Below are 21,579 nucleotides of genomic sequence, written 5' to 3'. Positions count from 1 at the left end.
AACCCCTCCAGAGGAAAAGTTTCTCTCTAAGCCCTGCAGCTAGCAGTTGGTTCATGTTGGAAGGGCTTTTATCTCTGATTTTGTAAATTCTATTTCAAGTAGCAATGGATAGTTTCATACTTCATATCAGTACATAATTGAATTTTTAACCCTGCTAAGCGCTTGACCTTAGTGGGATCTTGTGCCAGTGAGTTCCACAGGTCAACTCTGCGGTCTGAGAGAGAATTTTTATGTAGTACTTTTAAATCTGCGGCCGTGATTGAATGTTTCTGTGTTCCTGTATAATGAAATAGATGAAACAGAAGCTCGTGATATAGTCTTTTCATTCTCTCAGGCACCTCCGATTAGGGGCATCTGGTTCTAGGGGAATGTCACTTTCCTCTCCATCCCCAACCAGCACAGCAGGAATCATTTTACCTGCAAGCACCTGGCACAGCCTAGTTATTCTCCTGGGGGCCTCTGAGAAGAAAGTTCCATTAAAGCCAGGGAAGTAGGTTAATGGGAGGGGAAAGATAAAGGTTAATGGGCTTGATGGGTAAAAAAAGACACTGAAATTGTTTCTGCTTGCTGATGCAGCGGGTGTATTTCATATAATGATGTGAGGCGGGCAGATTTTATCTATTACTTAAGTAATTCCAGAGTGTCCCCGCCAGCTCCCTACATAAGATCAGAATGATTCGTTATTTCCTCCAGTCACCAGTAGGGGACTCCCTGCACCCTCCAGAATGTTGTCTCCACTAGCACAGGCCTGGTCTACACTAGAAATGACATCTAGAGCTGGGTAGATGGATGAGTTCTTCTGTTGACCTAGCTACTACCTCTCGGGGAGGTGGATTATCTACCTGAACAGAACCCCTTCCACTGGGGTAACTTGTGTCTATGCTGAGGCACTACCATAGTGCAGCACTTGCATTTTGAACACAGACCAACCCAACACTCTTGACTGTTCTGGTGCTAGTGTAGACAAGTCTCACCTGTTCTCAAGGCTATGCCAGGACAGCCCACTCCTGGCAGTCAATGGATATATTCATGTAGATAGGGTTTAGAAGGCAGGATAAAATCTCCCCCTCCCACACTCTTCTCCACTTAAGTCCTTTCACTCTCATGTCATGATGGATTAAGGGATGATTTAGCAACCTGGCCAGTCCAGGTCCTGGGTCCATCTCCTAGACACAGCGGTGGTTGCACACACAAGAACCTGTGGTTGACCTGTACCTCAAGGTCCTGTCTCATGCAGAAAGACATGTGACTGTTAGCCTTGATTAGGTTTGAATCAGAACACTGTGTGCTGATTGGCTGAGCTGAGCTGTAGTCAGAGGAAGGGGCTATTGGGAAGGCCAGAGCATATAAACCCTGCTGGTGGGCGACCAGGGAGCCTGCGACCTGGGTGATTGCTAACAGGAGGGAGTTTTGAGATGGGAGTTTAGAGGGGAAGCTTAGAGGGAGCTAGTTATTCTATTGCCCTTAAACATAAATCTTTATAATAATCCCCATCTGAAGCATTTACGTAAAATCCCCATATATAATTAAATTAAATTAAATCAGAGCAGGCAAATGGAGGCAGAAGCCCAGCAGCACAGCGGGGGCTATCCTGTTTATTGTGTCAAGTGTAGTATGTATGACTACCTGCCCTGTGGGCGGGTGGCGTACGTGTGCACTCGATGCAAGGAGCTCCTGACCCTCAGAGACCGAGTGCGGTCTTTGGAGGCCAGGGTGGCTGAACTGGAGAAGCTAAGGGAGGCAGAGAGCTATGTTGATGAGGCTTTCCGGGCCATAGTAGGGCTGTCCCACCTCCAATCTGACAGCCCTGATGCTGTTAAGGAGGATGAAAGGCTCGGGGAAGGAGAGCAGTCAATGGGAGCAGGGGGAAACCATCCCATAGTTGGGACCCTCCTTCCAGAGGGTGCTATGGTATCATCTCGCGCTGAGGATACCTCTCTGGGGGAGGAAACGCCAGTTGTTAGGAAGAGGCAGGTGTTAGTAGTGTGGGATTCGATCATTAGAAATATAGATAGTTGGGTTTGTGATGACCGGGAGAACCGTATGGTGACTTGCCTGCCTGGTGCAAAGGTTGCGGATCTTTTGAGGCCTCTGGATAGACTTATATGCAGTGCTGGAGAGGTGCTGGTGGTCGTGGTACATGTAGGTAACAATGATGTAGGGAAGGGTAGGAGAGATGTCCTAGAAGCCAAATTTAGGTTGCTAGGAAGGAGACTGAAATCCAGGACCTCTATGGTGGCATTCTCAGAAATGCTTCCAGTTCCACGCTCAGGGCCAGGTAGACAGGTGGAGCTTCAGAGTTTCAATGCGTGGATGAGACGATGGTGTAGGGAGGAGGGGGTTAGATTTATTAGGAACTGGGAACACTTTTGGGGTAGGGGGAGCCTATACAGGAACGATGGGCTCCACCTAAAACAAGGTGGATCCAGACTTCTGGCATTAAACATTAAAAAGGTTGTAGAGCAGTTTTTAAACTAAGAGATGGGGGAGAGCCGATTGGTGCAGGGGAGCACATGGATCGAATGGAGACTTCTCTTACACGAGACTCCATTGATAGAGATTCCCTAGAACTCAGTCAGAAAGAGAAGATGGGAGATGGTAAAGTATGGGCCAGATCAGATGAGAAACAATCACATATTAAAAAAAAATCCAACGCATCAGTGAAGGGCAGACACATAGATAGTGGTAGTTTTTTAAAGTGCTCTTACACAAATGCTAGAAGGATGTCTAATAAGATGGGTGAACTAGAGTACCTCATATCAAAGGAGGAGATTGACATAATAGGCATCACAGAAACCTGGTGGAATGAGGACAATCAGTGGGACACTATCATACTGGGATATAAAATATATCGGAAAGACAGAACGGGTCATGCGGGTGGCGGAGTGATACTATATGTAAAAGATAATATAGACTCAAATGAAGTAAAAATCCTAAATTAATCAAATTGTTCAATAGAATCATTATGGATAGCAATTCCTTCCTCTAATAGGACTATGGCACTAGGAATATATTATCGACCACCTAACCAGGGCAGTGATAGTGATGCTGAGATGTTAAGGGAGATTAGAGAGGCTATCAAAATAAAAAAAATCAGTAATAATAGGGCATATCAATTATCCCCATATTGACTATGTCACCTCAGGACGGGATTCAGAAAGAAAATTTCTCGATGCCTTAAATGACTGCTTCTTGGAGCAGCTGGTACAGGAACCCACAAGGGGAGAGTCAATTCTCAATCTAGTACTGACTGGAACGCAGGATCTGGTCCAAGAAGTAACTATTACAGGACCGCTTGGAAATAGTGACCATAATATAACAACATTTAATATTCCTGTGTTGGGAAGAACACCGCAGCAGTCCAACACTCTGGCATTTAATTTCAAAAAGGGGAATTACACAAAAATGAGGAGGTTATTTAAACAGAAATTAAAAGGTAGAGTAACTAAAGTAAAATCCCTGCAGGCTGCATGGAAACTTTTCAAGGACACCATATTAGAGGCCCAACTTAAACGTACACCCCAAATTAAAAAACACAGTGGGAGACCTAAAAAGAGCCACTGTGGCTTAACAACCATGTCAAAGAGGCAGTAGGAGATAAAAAGGCATCCTTTAAAAAGTGGAAGTCAAATCCTAGTGAGGAAAATAGAAAGGAACATAAACACTGCCAAATTAAGTGTAAAAATGTAATAAGAAAAGCCAAAAAACATTTTGAGGAACAGTTAGCCATAAATTCAAAAAACAATAGTAAAATGTTTAAGTACATTAAAAGCAGGAAGCCCACTAAAAAGCAGTGGGACCCCTGGACGATGGAGATATAAAAGGAGCAATCAAGGAAGATGATGCCATTGCAGAGAAACTAAATGATTTCTTTGCTTCAGTCTTCACGGCTGAGGATATTACAGAGGTTCCCAAATCTGAGCCGTCCTTTATGGGTGACAAATCTGAGGAACTGTCCCAGACTGAAGTGTCAGTAGAAGAGGTTTTGGAACTAATTGATAAGCTAAACAGTAACAAGTCTCCAGGATCAGATGGCATTCACCCAAGGGTTCTGAAAGAACTCAAATGTGAAATTGCAGAGCTATTAATGGTGGTTTGTAACCTATCCTTTAAATCAGCTTCGGTACCCAATGACTGGAAGACGAATATAACGCCAATATTTAAAAAGGGTTCTAGAGGAGACCCTGGCAATTACAGACTGGTAAGTCTAACGTCAGTAACGGGCAAATTAGTAGAAACAGTAGTAAAGAATAAAATTGTCAAACATATAGAAGAACATGATTTGTTGGGCAAAAGTCAGCATGGTTTCTGTAGAGGGGAGTCGTGTCTTACTAATCTATTAGAGTTCTTTGAAGGGGTTAACAAACATGCAGACATGGGGGATCCAGTGGACATAATATACTTAGATTTCCAGAAAGGCTTTGACAAGGTCCCTCACCAAAGGTTCTTATGTAAATTAGGCGGTCATGGGATAGGAGGAAAGATCCTTTCATGGATTGGAAACTGGTTAAAAGACAGGAAACAAAGGGTTGGAATAAATGGTAAATTTTCACAATGGAGGGGGGTAACTAGTGGTGTTCCCCAAGGGTCAGTCCTGGGACCAATCCTGTTCACCTTGTTCATCAATGACCTAGAGAAAGGGGTAAGCAGCGAGGTGGCAAAGTTTGCAGATTATACCAAGCTGTTCAGGATAGTCAAAACCAAGTAGATTGTGAAGAACTTCAAAAAGATCTCAGCAAACTGAGTGATTGGGCAGCAAAATGACAAATGAAATTTAATGTGGGTAAGTGTAAGGTAATGCACATTGGGAAAAATAACCCCAATTACACATAAAATGTGATGGGGGCAAATTTAGATACAACAGATCAGGAAAGGGATCTTGGAATTATAGTGGATAGTTCTCTGAAAACATCCACGCAGTGTGCAGTGGCAGTCAGTAAAGCAAATAGGATGTTAGGAATTATTAAAAAAGGGATAGAAAATAAGACTATCATACTTCCCCTATATAAAACTATGGTATGCCCACATCTTGCGTACTGCGTGCAGATGTGGTCTCCTCACCTCAAAAAGATATATTGGCGTTAGAAAAAGTTCAGAAAAGGGCAACTCAAATGATTAAGGGTTTGGAAAGGGTCCCACATGAGAAGAGGCTAGAGAGACTGGGACTTTTCAGTCTAGAAAAGAGATTGAGGGGCGATATGATAGAGGTATATAAAATCACAAAGGGTGTGGAGAAAGTGAATATTGAAAAGTTATTTACTTGTTCCCATAATATAAGAACTAGAGGACACCAAATGAAATTAATGGGTAGTAGGTTCAAAACTAATAAAAGAAAATTTTTCTTCACACAACACACAGTCAACCTGTGGAACTCCTTGCCGGAGGAGGCTGTGAAGGCCAGCACTCTAACAGAGTTTAAAAAAGAGCTTGATAAATTTTTGGAGGTAAGGTCCATAAATGGCGATGAGCCAAGGGTAAAGTATGGTGCCCCTAGCCTTTAGTCAAAGGCTGGAGACAGCTGGCAGGAGACAAATCGCTTGATCATTGTCTTTGGTTCACCTCCTCTGGGGCACCTGGCACTGGCCACTGTCGGCAGACGGGGTACTGGGCTGGATGGACCTTTGGTCTGACCCAGTGTGGCCGTTCTTATGTTCTTATGACTGCTTCTTCCAGGGCCTATTGGCCCCAGTGCTGTATCAGCCAGAAAGAGCACTGCCAGGCAGAAGGAGATGGTTCTACTCTACCCTTGGGCTCTGCTCTGGGCTAGTAAGTTCCCTCTGATGTGGGCCCAGAAGCAGGAGTTCAGTAGGGTTAAGCTGCTAAAGCACAGCCCTTACCCTGCAGCAGGAGACTCTTAAATGGCAGCAAATGCCTTGTGCCTGGGCAGGCAGGGACGGGGTTAACCCTTTTGCTACGTCTGGTGGACCCCAGCTGCCTGCCCTGAGTGTAGGGATTTTCAGAGCAGCAGCCGGCGCTGTGGGATCATTTCACCCTCCCCCTGCTTTCGTCCCCCCTTACCCGCAGCACAGACTGTGGGAGATGCAGTGCTGTGGGGGGAGGAAGACAGGCTGGGTGGGGCTGAGCTCAGGGTGCGGACCAGAGTGGAAAGATCTCCAGGAAGAAGGCCAAAGCTGAGACTCCTTCCATCTCCTCAGAAGGCGCCTGCAGCTGTCTGTGCCTTAGCCCTTGGCCTTGGAGTCGTCTGTAGCCGGTCCCACCTTGCCACAGGACTTGGCAGAGGGCAGCCCTGCTCTGTTCGTGCTTGGCCTTTGCAGGGTGTGGCGCAGTGGGCTGTGTGGGGTTCTATTCCTAGGGTTAGCTGGCGCCTGTTTTCTGATGCCCTGTAGTTCCCTGCTGTTTCCCTAAGTTTCACTAGGCAGCATGAGTGCGGAGGGGTAATATGGGCTCAGGGGTGACATCTTTTTTCCCTGGGAAACAGGAGGAAGTGAGTGGGGGTGGGGAGGGCTTAGGCAGTTTGAATTGGAATGGGGAGTTGGAAGGGAGTCAGCCTGGGCTGAGGGAGAGAGAAAAAGGGAGGGCCGTGGGCACAGCTTGGGGGTCCCCCCTCAGGGCCTCCTCTCCCCAAAATGGATTGGGCTGCCTGTTTCTGGTTGCTGCCCTGACACCTCTGTACGATGCTGTGTCCCTGACGTCTATAAACCTTCTGTTCTCCCTGCAAAGTGAGTCGCTCCTGCCTGCAGAGGGGGAGCAGGGCCTGGGGAAGCCCTGCTCCATGACACAGGGGCAGAGTGCCCTTGCTTTTGTTCCTCTTCACAAGGAAGAAAGCCTCCAGCCAGGCCTGCAGAACCCTGGTCTGCTCCTGTTGCGTCTCCGTCCTGCCATGAGGAAATGCTCCCATGGGTGCAGGGGTCACAATGGTGCTCCCATAGCTGAGGGTGTGGACTAGCGAAGGGGATACCAGACACTCAGGAAGCAGGCAATGACCTGTGAGCCTGTCGGAATGGGCACTGGGTTGTTGCCCCGTGGTGCAAGCTGTGAGCCAACACCGGGGCCTCGTGGGTTTGTTTTTGTCAGGAGAAGTGGATGATACGTTCTGCAGGACAGTCCTGTTGATCTCATGCCTGTGACCCTGCACCACCCATCAGGAGCGCTCTGCTCTCCTGAACCATGCTCACCGCTGTGCCTGTGTCTGCTGGGACTTCCTGCCTCTCGCGCAAACAGCCTGCCAAGCAACCCGCTGGCCCCGGAGGCTGCAGTTAGTCCCGTGGAAATCCCTCGGCACCACTTACGTAGGCTACATCCACACCCCCAAACTGCATCAACAAAACTTATGACAACACAGAGGCAACTGGTGAAGGGGGACAGAAGGGGCTGCCGGCCACAGGGAAGGGCTGGAGCAGCCTCCACCTCCTACATCACCACCGTCTCCTTCCCTGAGCAGTAAGGCCAGGGAGACTAGTGGTGGGTGTCTGACAGCAGAGGTCCCTCTGTGCTGACTCACAGCAGTGGAGCAACACGGCCCCCAACTCAATCTGCTCCTCTGGTTGCCTCTCTCTGGTTCCCACAGGAGAGTGAAGGGTGGTCCTGGCTCTCCTTCAAACACCGCGGCCGGGGGACCAGAGCAAGCTGGGGCTTTTGCTCTGCTTGCCCCGCTGCTGGTGCATGCGTGTGTGCAGGTGGACCGGGCTGTGGGCACCAGCCCCCGACCTCTGCTAGTTCCCCCGCTGGCCGACCCTTTGCACCAGTGTGTGGACACCCAAAAGTCGACAGGGCTGAAACTGCCAGAGGGCGCTCACAGTTGCTCCCTCTGTCTGTGGCTCATGTCCGCGGTGGGGGCACCAGCAGTCACAGCGTGAGCAATGCACTGTGGGTAGGTATTCCACAGGGCAGTGCTGAGGGAGGGCAGAGGGTATAGCAGCTTGGGATTCTCCCCCCGACTCCCAGTTTCTCCCTCAGCTGTCAGGAGTGGCTTCCTGAGCAGCTCTGTGAGCTCTCCGTGCTGAGGAGGGTCAGAGCAGCACAGATGTCTGTCCCCCTTCCCCTGCAGCAGCTGCCTGCCTGCTGCCGTGTTCCTCGTGCAGGGCGGAGCAGGAGCTCGCCAGTGATTTTTTTGTTGTTGAAACTGGGCATAGCCCCGTGCCCGCCCCCCAAGGTGCATTGCAGCGTGGGTGCTCTTACTGTTTTGTCAGCAAAGGGCAGTTTTATCAACAAAGCTTGGTCGTGTGGCTGTAGCCTTTGCCAGGTCAGACTTTGTGTTGTCATGGGCACTCACCTATTGTCTCCAGCTCTCACTCTGTAGAAAGGGGTTAATTGCTCCTTCTGTTTAGTCCGAAACAAGGGTGCTTAGCGCACACATCAGTTTTAGCAAGGACTGTGAAGATCTAGAGTAGGGCAGGGAACATTTTTGGGGTCAGGAGCCACTGACCCACAAGAAAATCAGTTGGGGGCCACTGTTGTGGCCCCTGACTGAGACACCTCACTCCAGCCCCAGGGGTGGAGATGGGGGACTGAGGTCAGGGCTTCTTCCAGGCCAGGTTAAACTTCTGGGGGCCCAGGATGGGATCAAAACGGAGAGGTTCAGGGTTCAGCGGATGTTAGCTTACAGGGCCAAGGACGGGCAGGAACGCATTGCCTAGGGAGGTGGTGGAATCTCCATCCCTAGAGGTTTTTAAGTCCTGGCTTGACATAGTCATGGCTGGGATGACTTAGTTGGGGTTGATCCTGCTTGGACAGAGGGCTGGACTTGAAGAGCTTTTGAGGTCCCTTCCAGCTCTGTGGTTCTATGGGATTTGCTTTAGCGCAGAATTGATTAGGGATAGTTTACTAAGCTTACTACTTTACTGCTCCTGCAATTACAGTGCACACGTTAGCAAGGAAAAGCATTACAGAACCACGTAAATAAGGAGTAAAAGGCATTTGGAGTACGGCTGTCCCATTCTACTGCGGGGAGTCCCATTGCTGTTCCCTCACACAAGGGCTGCAGCGGACGTGGCTCCAGCTGGGGGATTCCAGGGCATCCCTGATGCCGAAGTCCCCGGTGAGACTCACCAGGGGTGGGACCACGCAATGGTTTTATCCCTTAGCTATTTATCGACTAAGCATGCACTGGCCCAGTGCCACTCTTAACATTTCCACAGAGTTGAAGCAGGGGCCAGTGTTTATCTCGTTGCTTGGATCCTGGCTAGCAATGTCCAGCCTGCGACCGATGAAGCTGTTAGGGCTGTCTGATAAAGCCCATCTGGTGTTTGTCTGGGGGGATTGAGGCTGTAACATAGAGGTGGGTGGTACTGCTTCCATCCCAGCCCTCAGGCCCGCTTATGCCTTCTTATATGAGGGGATTGCTGGGGAGTAAGGTGGGGGTGGAGATCGGGGTGGGAGGGAGGATGCAGGAGTGAGCTGGGCGTGTGGGTGGGCAGGAGGGTGCAGGAAAGGGTCGGGGGCCCAGGGTGGGGTGTGGGTGGCCTGGACAGTTGATGGGGGCAGGAGGGGGTTGGATGGGATCTGGGTGAGGGGAATGGTGCCCGGGATGGATGATGGGTGAGCTCTTACCTGGTGTAGCCCAGCAGATATGGTTCTGTGCCCCTTCCTGCTCCCCGGGCTCTGTCCGCTAGCACTTCCCCACAGCCAGGCAGAGCCCATGGGCTGGATCCAGTCCTGTCTTGCCTGGCTCTGGCCCACGAGGCTCAGGGCTGTCCCCCTGAAGTGGGCAGCCAGTGCTAGTGTTTCAACCTCGCTGGGGGGGCTGCAGGGTCGGAGTGCAGGAGCTGAGCCCCAAGCCTCATGAGCCAGATCTAGCCAATGGGCTGGGGGTTCCCCACTGCTGATCTGGAAGGCAATCATTAAGCCCTTCCAGCACAGCAGTACCTTACATCTCTGGTCCCCTCCCTGTGCCGAAAGAGGTGAGCAGAGCATTAATAGTGTATCTCGGAGACAATCTGGTTTGCTCCGCACGAGTATCTGTGGCTGCTGCCAGCGTAGACGGTGCGAGGCTGCCCCCAGTCTCTGTGGATGCCTGACTGGTGAAGGCTGACTCGTAGCAGATGCTATCTGAAGCAAGCCAGCAACCCTCCTGCAGCAGTTAAAGCTGGCGAGCTGTCTCTCAGATTCGAAAAGAGAGGCTCACTAAAGAGAGGCCTCCAGCAAAGGGCGCTGAAGCCTCTCTAGAGACAAGAGTGGAGAGACAGTACCCCTGGTGCCTGACCACAACTCTAGGGCAGTTCAGTGGCCTCCGAGGAGCTTTTACCACTGCCTCTGCTGCACATCCCCTGCACTGTCTTTCAGTGCGTCTCTGGAGCTCTCATCTCTCCTGCTGCAGCTGGCGCTGGGGTCTGGCAGTGGACTGCACAGCTCCTCCTCCGCAGACAGCTTGCCGCCAGGTGACAGTCTTCCCCCAGCTGTGGCTGGCCAGCAGCCGGTGTGAAGTGAGATGAGAGGCCCTCCTTCTAGGTCCCGGTTGCCAGGTGTCCACGCCACAGCTGGCAGGTTCTGGCATCCTGTTGGCTCTTTCAGCAGAGGCCAAAGCCTGTGTCGGGGCGAGGGGAGCTTGCACTGTGCTACTGGGGTTACGTGGTCTGTGGATGAATGGAGACTTGCCTCTCCTGGGCTGTTAAGGCAACAGTCCTCCTGAAGTAAAATCCTACGCCTGGGCAGCCTGCCTGTGGCAGGAGAGCAGGGGAGCGCACAGCAGGGTGCCACTGGAAGCAGGAGGCAGGAGGAATCCATGCCTGCACCTCCCCCTACCATCTCTAACCAGGGTCCTGCTGAGCCCTGCTGTGCTCTGTGGGGCCCTGAAGATGGGCACTGCCCAGATCCTGCCTCAGTGTCTCTGGGGCACAACCACACCACGGCCACTGTGCCTGGCGGCCACCACCCCCCTGGCTGGGATGGACGTTCTGAGCACGGCTTTCACTTTGCTGTGAATACAGAGGAAAATACTGGCACAGAGAGTCATTGCCATCTTCTGGCAGGTCTAATACCTGTTGCCTGGCTAGTCATTTCCATCTTTAAACACGTCCCTCAGTTCAAATCTGCATGAGAGGACAGATTCCTCAGTGCCGGCACAGAGAGGCTGCTAGTTCAGAGCTGGCTGGGTTTTCATTAATAGCACAGCTCTGGTTGTGTGCTTTTTACGCATCAGGTTAAAGCCCTTTACCAAGATGCCCAATAGCATTACTGTCATTTTACAGATGGGGAAACAGAGGCACGGGGCAGTAAAATGACATGTCCAAGGTTGCTCAGGAAGCAAATGGCTGAGCCAGAAATAGAAACTAGCTAACCACTAGCCCACGCTGCCTCCTGCTTGAAAAATTTAAATGCATTAATAATGTTCCGTGTCTCCCTGACAATCACGAGCCGTTCTCCCTAGCTACACTCAGGATTTTTTTTAAATATGCATGTTAATAGATTTAACTGTATGGAAAAATTAAGTGAAAGGCTAGAAAACGTTGGAGAGCTGTCTGCTCAGAGAGGCACAGTGCAGGGTGTGCTTTAAATCATCCTGTTAAAGAACCTGAAACCATTGTAGACTTATTTTAGAATCCCCTTCTGTTTCAGGGGAGAGATTTTTCCTGTGAGTTTAGCCAAGTAACCCGTTTGGAGCCTTGGCTTAGCTGCTGCTTATTTGGAGAGCTGTAAGTGTTTTAACTGGACTAAATAGATCCTGATCATTTTGTGAGTCATCTCCGAATTTGTGTGGGGAAATGGTTCTCCCTACTGTGATCATCGCTTTGGTTTGGGATCTTATCATCTTTGCTTTGTGCAATGTTTCTAAAGGGCAGATTCTGGTCATTTCAGTGTTAATGTAGGAAGGGGGAGCAGTGCGCAGCTACAAAGGCAAACTGCAAAGGGGAAAAATACTTTGCTGTTGTGTTTTACTGCTTCAGAGCCAGAAGGGCTTTTTAAACAAGGGTTTTGTTACACTCAGTTTATTTATTTATTAACGTTAGAAGGTCGATCCCTGCCTAGGTTGATTTTCCTGGAGGACTATGGGCTGCTGGAGAAGGAGTTGTCTTGTGAAAGCTCCAGAAACTGGCATTGAAGGAGGGGAGAGGAGAAGGGATATTTGGACAGGCTGGTTTAAATGTTTTGCTCTTGCTAACACACAGAGATTACTAGAACTGGAAGGGACCTCTGTTTCTTCAGCCTCTACCAACCCCCTGGGAAAAATCTTTCTTTGGGAAAGAATAAAATGCCTGCCTCCTTTTGACAGAAGGCGTTCTCAGCTCCTCCAGCCACAGCAAAGTCAAGACCTGACGCTTCTAACATTAAAATAATCCAAATAAGTAGGAAAATCCCTGCCCCCAACACCCCCCTCACAAACAGTTCAGGCTTTCATTTTACAGCGCAGGGAAGCACAAAGGGCACAAACACGACATTCCTGTTCTTTGCTGCCAATTTTGATTGTAATAGGCAGAAGACCCTGGTCTTTCACTTTTCTTGCTAGTTTTCTTTTGGACTCTCTTGTTGAGCGCTTTGTAATGCCCTTATTTTTTTTTTATCGTTTTGTCTCCTAGATGTTTGTAAGTAATAGTTCTGTCCCTGGCGGCTTGACCCTTCATGTATTTGGATAACATCGTGCGCTTGCTCTTGCTTTCTCCCTGCCTCACTGTTCCACGGAGCAGCGAGATGCAGTAGCAATGTTTACATTGTACAGTCTGTCTCCCTTAAGCATTCATTTAAGCATGGTGAAGACCTTTCCTAAAAGGGTCAACAGCTTGTGCTCCCATTGTCTGGCTGGCAGGCTTTGGGCAAGGAACAGTAGAGGCTCTGTGACCCAGCTGCAGCTTTGAGAGGTTTGAAGTTTTTATTTCTTTTTGAGGGTAAGAAAATAAATGGTCTGGCTGTGGGACAGTTCCTGCAGGGTTAGAATGATCACACTGGGGCCTGGGCTGTTTGACATTTAAAATGGATGCCTCTCACCTTAACCGAGGTGTGCTTAGAAGGGAGTCTTTCTCGACTAAGGCCTTTTGGCTCTGTGGAGAGACAAGGTGGGTGAGGTGATAACTTTTATTGGACCAGTCCCAGCTAGACCCACCCCTGTAGAACATGGTTTCCCAAACTGGGGGGCATGAAGAAATTCCGGGGGGGGGGTGTGCAAAGCAACCCAGCCTCCCCCCAGTTTCCCCCTCCTCAAGAAAGAGCCAGCCTTTGCTTCTGGCTCTCAGCCCCTGCCATTTTACATAAGTGAGCCAGCACAGCTGCTATGAAAAGCAGGCAGCTGGCAAAGACCCACGTGGAGGTAGCTGCCTCCTGCAAAGGTGAGTGAGTGTGGGTTGTGGGGGGGGAGGAGGAGGAGTGGGAGGGGTTAGATGGGCCACTGGGGGTGCCTGGCTCAGGTGATGGGGATGGAGTAAAAGCCAGGGGCTGGTGGTGCCTGGCTTTGTGGGAGGGGAGGGTCTCAAGTGGCCAGCCTCCTAGTGGGAGTTTTGGGGCTTGGGCATCTGGCTCCGGCGTTGTGGGACTCAGGTGGCTCAGACTGGTGGCTGGGCCCCGCAACACGGGGCTTGGGCAGCTGGCGGGTGGGCAGCTGGTCCCAGCTGCGTGGGGCTCAGGTGGCTGGCCCTGGCAATGTGGGGCTTGGGCGGCTCAGGCTAGTCAGTGGGCATCTGGCCCTGACAGTGTGGGGCTTTGGTGGGTGGTTGGCCCCAGCAACACGGGGCTCAGGTGGTTGGCAGGCGGCTGGCCCCAGCAGTAATCAGCTCAGGTGGCTCAGGCTGGTGGGAGGGCAGCTGGTCCTGGCAGTGTGGAGCTTGGGTGGGCAGCTCAGGCAGCTGGAGTGGGCAGCTGGCCCCGGCAGTGTGGGGCTCAGGTGGCCAGGGGCAGATCTGGCAGAGCAGGTCTCAGGCAGGTGGGCAGCTGGCACGGGCAGCTCTGGAGGCTGGCACAGGGCTCAGGCAGCCAGCTAGCTGGGGCTGCACCTGGTACCCACAAAGGGCTAAGAAAAACCATTTGTGCTTATTTTTAATTTTAAATAACATTTTTATATCAGGTTTTTGTGTTTGGTATGAATTGAATTGTTTGTTAAAAGGGGGTTGGATGGTGGTAAAGAAGAGGTGGGGAGGTGGGAGGGTTTTTCAAAAGTCAAAAGTGGGGAGTGATGCTGAAACGTCTGGGAACCACTGCTGTAGAAAGAGAGCTGCACTGGGCCCATGTGTCCAGGGAAGGGGTTTCTAGTGCCACTGCACACAGGTTTATTCTTCTCCAGGCCTTTCCATGTTTGAGAGAGTTGTTTCTGTGCTTCACAGAACTGTCACATCTAAGCCACTTGAAATGATGGTCTAGATGGGGCTTATCTGTCACTGCTGGGGCTTGACCCAGAGCCTCATGCACGCCAAGTCAGTAGCTACGTCAGGAACTTCCATGAGTGTTGTGGCTGATGTCCTCATCCACTCCTCTGCCTGATAGACAAGGGCCGGATTCATTGTTGCCCTTGGGCCCTTCTGTGCCTACGACAAGGTAAGTTGGGCTACCATCTTGCAGCAGCATCAGATGCATGAGGTGGCTGTGGCCAGGCTGGAGACACGATGCAGGCAGGGCAGGAGAGGATTGGTACAGATTAGGCGGTGGGAGGGGACATGGGTGGGGAGGACCAATACACCAGTGATCATGGCCCTTTGCAAACAGCATTGCCACAAATCAGAACAATCGTCAGGGCAGCCCTAGCCTGCAGCAGGGAGTGGCCCCTGAATAAGGGCGATGCCACCAGCCCCTTGGGTGTCTCTGCTGGCGTGTGTGCCAGAATGAACTCGTGGTGCTCTTTGCTAGGCAATTGTTGGCTGACCAGGCCAGGGCCCCTTTGATTGGTACCCTACTCAGGTATCTCCCTGGAGGTCAGCGTAGCAGCCAAGGCTACGCCTTCCTGAGCTCAGCAGTTCACCAGCATTCGAGGTCTGAGCCACGTGTGTCCCTAGGCCAGGACAGGAAAGGATCCAACCTTCCCTCAGCCAGTAGCAGGAGTTCTGTGCCCAGCCAGATGCTGTCAGAGCAGGACTCTCAGCTGAACCCGGTTACAAACCTACTGCTTGGCAATGGCCTTACGGGTGCAGTTGATTGGAATGAAAATATCTCCACCAGATGCTGCCATTATTCAGAGCAGACTTATATTAAACAGATGTGGTCAAGTAAAGTAACAAAGGCAGGACCCGGCTTCCAGGCAGCCCCAGGGCTGACGTGAGCATGGCAGATACCCATACAAGCAGCACCACAGGCAGGTCATAGAAGTTCCTCCCATCAAACCCCTTCCACCTCAATTCCATTGAACCTTTTCTCACAGAGTGAAATTCAGCCCGGAGCAGAGGGTGTGTGTAGGTGCCACAGAAATTCCCCTTCAGTGCAGTGGCAAGGGGACTGAAGGACAGCTCAAATAGTGCCTAGGTCTTGCACAAGCCCTCTCTGCTGTGGTGAATCTGAGAGAGCTGGGCTTTTGTCCCATGGCCCATATTGCACTGAAGACAACAGCTCCAGCTAGCAGATGTAGTGAGCTCCAGCCCCAGGCTGTTCTTGGACAATTCTCTGTCCTGGGACTTTAGCTAGGATCAGAGGTCTGGAGGGAGGGGGCCCAAAGGACAGGAAAAGGCAAGGAGCTTGTTGGTGCTGGGGTCCGCGTTCTTGCTTCGGGATTGTAGTGGGGAGTCTACACACCCTGCCAGGTGCTTACGAGGGTTGTGACAAGTGGGGTCTTTCCAGCACCCAGAGTCAGGGCTTGTGCATGGCAGACAAATCTCTGTCAGTGAGACACACCACACCCGTCTGCTTTTGGGCCCAAGTGTGAGTCTGGCTTTCGGTGTGACTAAGCAGGGGGAAAAGTCAGGCAAGCCTTGGTACCCATCCAGTTGTGAGGGAATGCCTAATATAGACACTCCTCGCACGAGGGGGCAAGGATAACGCAAAGGCAGCTGGGCAGCCTGGAGGTTAACAATCTTGCTTTGGTCGTGAGAGGTCTGAATCGGAACTGTAGATGGGCTAGAATAAAAAGGGCTTCCCCATATTGTAAATCTCAATGCCCATCAAAGATTCCCACTCCCCTTCAAACAGCTATTCCTACATTCCGGCTCTTATCATTACCTCATATTTTGGCACCTCCATAATGCTCTGGAATAGGCACTAGAGGTAGGTGTTTATCTAATCACGTGGCCTTGGCCACTGGTAGACAGGAGAGAGGACTCTAGGGATCACAGCAACCTACAATGGTGTGTTAGTTCTTCATGTTCCTAACTGGTGGGGTAGGAAGCTGGTGTGTGAAGAGGATCAGATCTGGAGGGGAAGGTAGCCAGTTTATCACTTGTAGATTGGCTTCTCATAGCTGCTATCTGAACATCTCATCAAACAGAAAGTAGAAGTCTAAGGGTAAAGTTCCTATACAAGTGAAATTCCGCCAAGGACCCAAAATTACTTGGCCAGTGAAGTCAGCAGAGTTACACCAGGCATTACTTTGGCCCATGGTGGGGTTCTGTTTCAATCTCTCTTGTGCCACTTTATATAAGCACAATCGAGGTAAGTGGGACTACAGGCTTAGGAACTGAAAATAAATTAACACAATCCAGTTGGCAGAAACTCCTTTGAAAGCAAACCCCTTCACATTGCAAACACATTAAAGTAAAAAATGTAAATCATGATATTCGATCATTCTGGAATTTGGCTTCCTCTCCACTTTATGTGGTGGGATAATGACTTTTCCATTAGTTTATGGTAAGATAATTGAAACAAAATGGAAAATATTTTTATATTTGTCATAAAATTAGCTGCTGGTGAAATAAAGTAATTTTAACTCTTTATGGCAGAAATCCCATCTGGTGCAATTATTAATTATGGAAAAGATTGCACTAAAAGCACTAAAGGTTAGATCTAAATAATAAAAAAGGAAAAAAAAATCAGCAGGAATATTCTGGAGTGTAAGGAAATGTTTATCACAATATTGTATGGATTTTTAGAGTGAATAGTTAGCAACACTGATATATGCAATAACGTAGAAAGATTGCTTGAACTCTCTGTATAGAATTGACACTGTAACATGCTGGAGCAGCAAATATTTACTTACTTTTTTAGGTGATGGGTTCCAGAAATATTTGACACCAAAAAATATCAGAATAAGAAAAATTGCCAGAGTGCAGAAGAGCAATCCACAGTTCTTGTATCTTTTGCAGATCTTCTTTCTTGTTTTGGCTGCTTCTGCCTAATTAATTACAAAAACAGCATTATCCAGTGGTCTGCTTATCATTCCAAGGAGTGCTAACTATAGATCAGAGAGCTGTTATGCTCCAGGTAATAAATATCACATGGAAAATTCTGCAGCGGTAAAGAAAAATAGTTAACTTACATCTAGAAAGTGGCAGACCTCAGGACTCTCCTGAGAATTCTTTTCCATGGTCTCCAAGTAAAATTCCCGTCCCTTTGTGTGTGTGTATGTGTGTGTGTGTGTAGAGAGGCTGGAGAAACCACTGCCGTGGTGGAGTTACGAATGATCAGGACAGCACATGCCAGAGAGGAGAAACTCTGTGCTGCAGTGACTCCAATATGTCACACTGAAGTCTGCTTTGCCATAGGAGTCGATAATGCTATGTGCGAGGGGGCCTACTTCATCCAGGCTGGTGTTGTGTATGGGGGTGGGGCTGGGGGACAAGCGATTGCCCTGTGGGTTGGGAAGTGGCTAAGGGGGAGGTAAAATACAGCAGCTTTCACACTGCATTGCCAGCTGCAGGGAATAAGCTCTGTATCTGCTTACTAACATTGGACAGCAGAATGGTGCCCTTTCTTTGTCTAAGCATCCTCTGTCTTTTCCCCCCTTGTCTAACTCTTCTAGCTGTGCTTCCCCTCAGCTTCTTCAGTGAATGTTCTAATGTTGCCCTCCCTCCTGCCTGACACCTGGGGCATCTGTGAGCTCATGCAGGGCCAGGCTTTGGATCAGCACGGTAGCCCTTGCTATCTGCATGAGTGTTTATTAGGAGCACTTTAGAAGCAGTCCCTGGTCCTTTAGCTGGGGGATGAAATGGGTGTACCCTCGTTGATGTCTGGCTGCTTTGATACAAGGGAGCGAAGAGTCTTCTCCAAAATGCTTAACGTCCATCTAGTTTGGTAGCCAAACTCATAAGCCGCTGTCTTCATGTAGCTTCAGGGCCTCTTTCATACATTCTCATCCCCCACCAGCGCACACGCTAATTTTTTGAATGTGATTGCATCTCTGACCTAATAATTCTGTCATCCCCTCATTTCTTCCAGGACCATAAAATAATCTCAACATGGTGCTGAGAGCATGAGAGCACACCGCAGATAAATCAGAACAAAGTGGTTGTCTTGTAAAATACCAGAGAAAGAGAGAGAGTGTTTGTGTGTGAGAATATTAGCATATACAAGCTCACAGGAGGCTATTTAGTGTCACAACTTGGCTCTAGATTTAAGGAGATGGCCTAGGAATAGGGATTACCCATCGGAAGTAAGCATCGCCATCTATACATCTAATTGTAGGCTGTGCAGCTTAATGTAGATGCTGTATGCCTCACATTTCAAAGGCTGCCAGGTCAGGACCCAGTAGGTGTAGGTTATTTTTAGTCTGAAAAGCATGGCCAACACTGGAAAAAGATGACATTAACCAGTCAAACTGGTCAGCGCCAATTATTTTTGAGGGAAAATTCAGGAAAACAGTGAATTACTGGAAAAATGAATAAAACCCCTCATGTTTTTTTGGTGTTCAAAAATGGCTGTTGGTAATAAAAATGTTCACTTTTCCAAAACTAGTAAGTTATGCTTACTAGAAACTGAATCAAAATATTGTTTCGTGCTGCAAATTGAAAATGGATAAACTCCATGTTTTGCTTCTTCAGTTCTTCATTGAAAAACTGAAAAAATTTCCGTCAAAATGAAATGCATTGCACAAATCAAAACAAAAAAGCAGTCAGTTAGCACTTTAAAGACTATCAAAATAATTTATTAGGTGAGCTTTCATGGGACAGACCCACTTCTTCAGACCATAGCCGTACCAGGAAGTGGGTCTGTCCCATGAAAGCTCACCTAATAAATTATTTTGATAGTCTTTAAAGTGCTAACTGACTGCTTTTTCGTTTTGATGGTATATAGACTAGCACGGCTTCCTCTCTGTTATTATTCAGCATTGCACAAATGTTTGCTCTGCACAAAAAAAGCTATTTTGTGTCTTTCTCAAATGTTTCAATGACTCTTCGGAGAAGTTCTATTAAAAGGGCACTTTGATTTGGGAAGGAGGTACAGTCGGGGCCTTGAAATCAGCCACCGTTGCTTTATTCCGATTATGGATGCTTTTTGCTATATGTTAAAGGGAATTAAGCATTATTATTTTATCATGGTTCCCAGGTAAATGTTTTTTATTTTCATGGCAAGTACAGTAGCTCTGGCATGAGTTGGACATCTGAATTAGCACCAAGAGATGGTTGATTCACAAGCATGGAACTTAATAGAGCATAGTAAATGGACTCGGTTTCGGTCAGTTCTTGGTGAGAGTTAGGGCCATGCACTAGCCCATGGGTACAAGCTGGTGCTGATCAGGAGGTCAGAGGAGGGGGAAAGCTGGCAGTATCTGAGCCCAGGTGGTGGGACCCAGCTCACTGCACAGCACGCCAGATATACGACCACTTGGCACGTGGGGCCGTAGGAAAAGGCAAGCAGTAAGTGTCTCACGGAGTTCTCCAGCAACTCAGGGCTGGATCCTTAGCTGAGGTAAATCAGATTTACACCAGCTGAGGCTTTGGCCCATGGGGCAGTGACATGGTTGAGCAGGGCCCCTTCAGAACTGTCATGGGCGTGTTCCTAGTTCCTCCCAGCCCTGCCAAAGGTACTAAGAGCTGTAGAAGATACAGTGTTTATAGAGGCTTCTGCTTTTCACCACTCAAATGCCAGCATCCAAAACACCCTTTGGAAAGAAATCTGTGTGACTGTTTAACTCTGATCTTCTTCTGAACCCAATGGCCAGATGCGTGAGCGTCAGATGCACTGGGTGGCTAAAGAGAGCCCAGGCAGGGTGTCTTGTGTTCTTATTTATGCTGGCTGAGAAGCGAACGCTAAACTGGTGGATGTCAGGAACAATTCCTTACCGGCCCTTCACGGAGCCCAGCTCAGGTCTTTGAACTCCTCTGACAAAACAACACTCGCTGTTTGGAACACACGGTTTATTTTGAAGCCCCTGAGCTCAGAGAGAGCCCGTAAAGCGATTCCTGCCAGTGAGAGACATCCGGAGCCAAGAGCAAGTTGGAGGCTTCCTGAGATTAAAAACCCTGCGTCACCCAAAATTGTATTCATGTCAACGGCTGTGTGCATAGGAGTTGTGCAGCCTGTCAGTCAGAAAATACACCCGGAGAAAGAGAATTGTGGGTGGCTGGATGGGAACAGAAATCCTCAGAAGCAGACATGGCCAGAAATGTTTTAGTGCAGAATTTTTCCATTTTTTTAAAAAACTTGAAATGCCAAGAAGTTGTGGCTGAAGACTAACAAGGCCCAGGAAATATTGTCTGGTGCCTCATGGGAGTTGTTGTTTGGGAACCTTGTGTTTCTGTTCCCTTCCACTGACATGAATGATGTACAGTGGTCTCCCCCTTCAAAAAGGGAGAAAGTGCATCATGGGAGTCCCTAGCTGAGGTGCACCAGAGGAGATGTAGCCCAGGCACTATAAATTCTAGGGCCCAGGAAGTGCCACACACAACCCAGCTAAAACAGACCTTACAGGAGAAGGGGGACTTGAGGCAAATGAACTACATCTCCCATAAGGCACTGCTCAAATTGAAATATTTCAGGTTTCAGCATTTAAGTTTGACAAGGTAATCGAACCATTCTGCAAGAAGCGCACAGTTTTCATGACAAAATGTGTTGTGTTGCAACGCCAGTTTTCTACCCCAAACCAGCAAACAGCCCCCCCCTCCCCCCAGCGTGCAACCTTTGCCCTTGAACCAGGGAGGAACAAGCCAGAGAAAAGAAGCAGGAGAGCTGGGGTGGTGGAGTCCTCATTCAGGAAAACTCCCATGTTCTTCATGCTGCTGTGGAAGTCGAGCCAGCAGAATGAGAGACTGGGCTGTAACACCTCAGTGCTCTGCTCTGTGGCCAGAGCCATCCCATCCGTCGGACAAGGTGGGGCAGTGACTCCGGCAGCTCTGGAAGGCTGACCCATCTCACGCTCTAGCCGTCCGGAGGTGAGGGTACCCAAATGTGAATTTATAAAACCCAGCGTTAAAGAATTGCATTTAATAAATTTGAGTTTATCTCAGTGTGGTGTAGACGTAGCCTGGGGGAGAGCCTTTGCTGAGCAGACTGCGTCTGATGAAAATGATCTTAGCTCAGAGTGAGACCGGTGGATCTGGGGGACCGTAATGTGATGGATGTTACTGGAGGAGGGGGAGGCTCAGAGGGACTCAGTTCAACGTGGCGCCAGCAAGCTGGCAGGTAACATTGGCCGCTCTGCGTGCTCAGTACAGATCTCAACCCCACAGCTGGGCCTCCACTGATAGGTGAGTCCATGAGTCCTTCCAGCACTTGTGTGTGTGCCAATGCCTTGCAGTGGGTGCAGTCAGCTCTCTGCCTTGGCTTAGCAGCAGCAGATTGTGGCACGGTTGAACTGATCAGCTTGTCTGGGCTCCCAGGTGGAGTCAATGGTTCCCAACCAGC

The 21,579-nt window shown here is 49.3% G+C and overlaps 1 protein-coding gene across 1 annotated transcript in view; it reads right to left on the bottom strand.

Moving 5' to 3' along the window:
* TNMD (tenomodulin) overlaps positions 1 to 17,406 on the bottom strand; it is a 29,052-nt gene extending 11,646 nt beyond the window's left edge. Inside the window, exons 1-2 of the mRNA XM_075007820.1 lie at positions 17,276 to 17,406; positions 16,997 to 17,131 (exon numbers count right to left, since the gene is read on the bottom strand). Of these exons, the coding sequence (XP_074863921.1) occupies positions 16,997 to 17,131; positions 17,276 to 17,323 (183 nt within the window). The 5' untranslated portion in view covers positions 17,324 to 17,406. The remainder of the gene's footprint in view (positions 1 to 16,996; positions 17,132 to 17,275) is intronic.
* Between the last annotated feature and the right edge of the window lie 4,173 nt (positions 17,407 to 21,579).

The sequence above is a fragment of the Carettochelys insculpta genome, chromosome 13, assembly GCF_033958435.1.
Source record: "Carettochelys insculpta isolate YL-2023 chromosome 13, ASM3395843v1, whole genome shotgun sequence".
In the NCBI taxonomy this organism is placed as follows: domain Eukaryota; kingdom Metazoa; phylum Chordata; order Testudines; family Carettochelyidae; genus Carettochelys; species Carettochelys insculpta.
The sequence above is the reverse complement of the archived record's forward strand: the minus strand, read 5'-3'. Positions and strand labels throughout refer to the sequence as shown.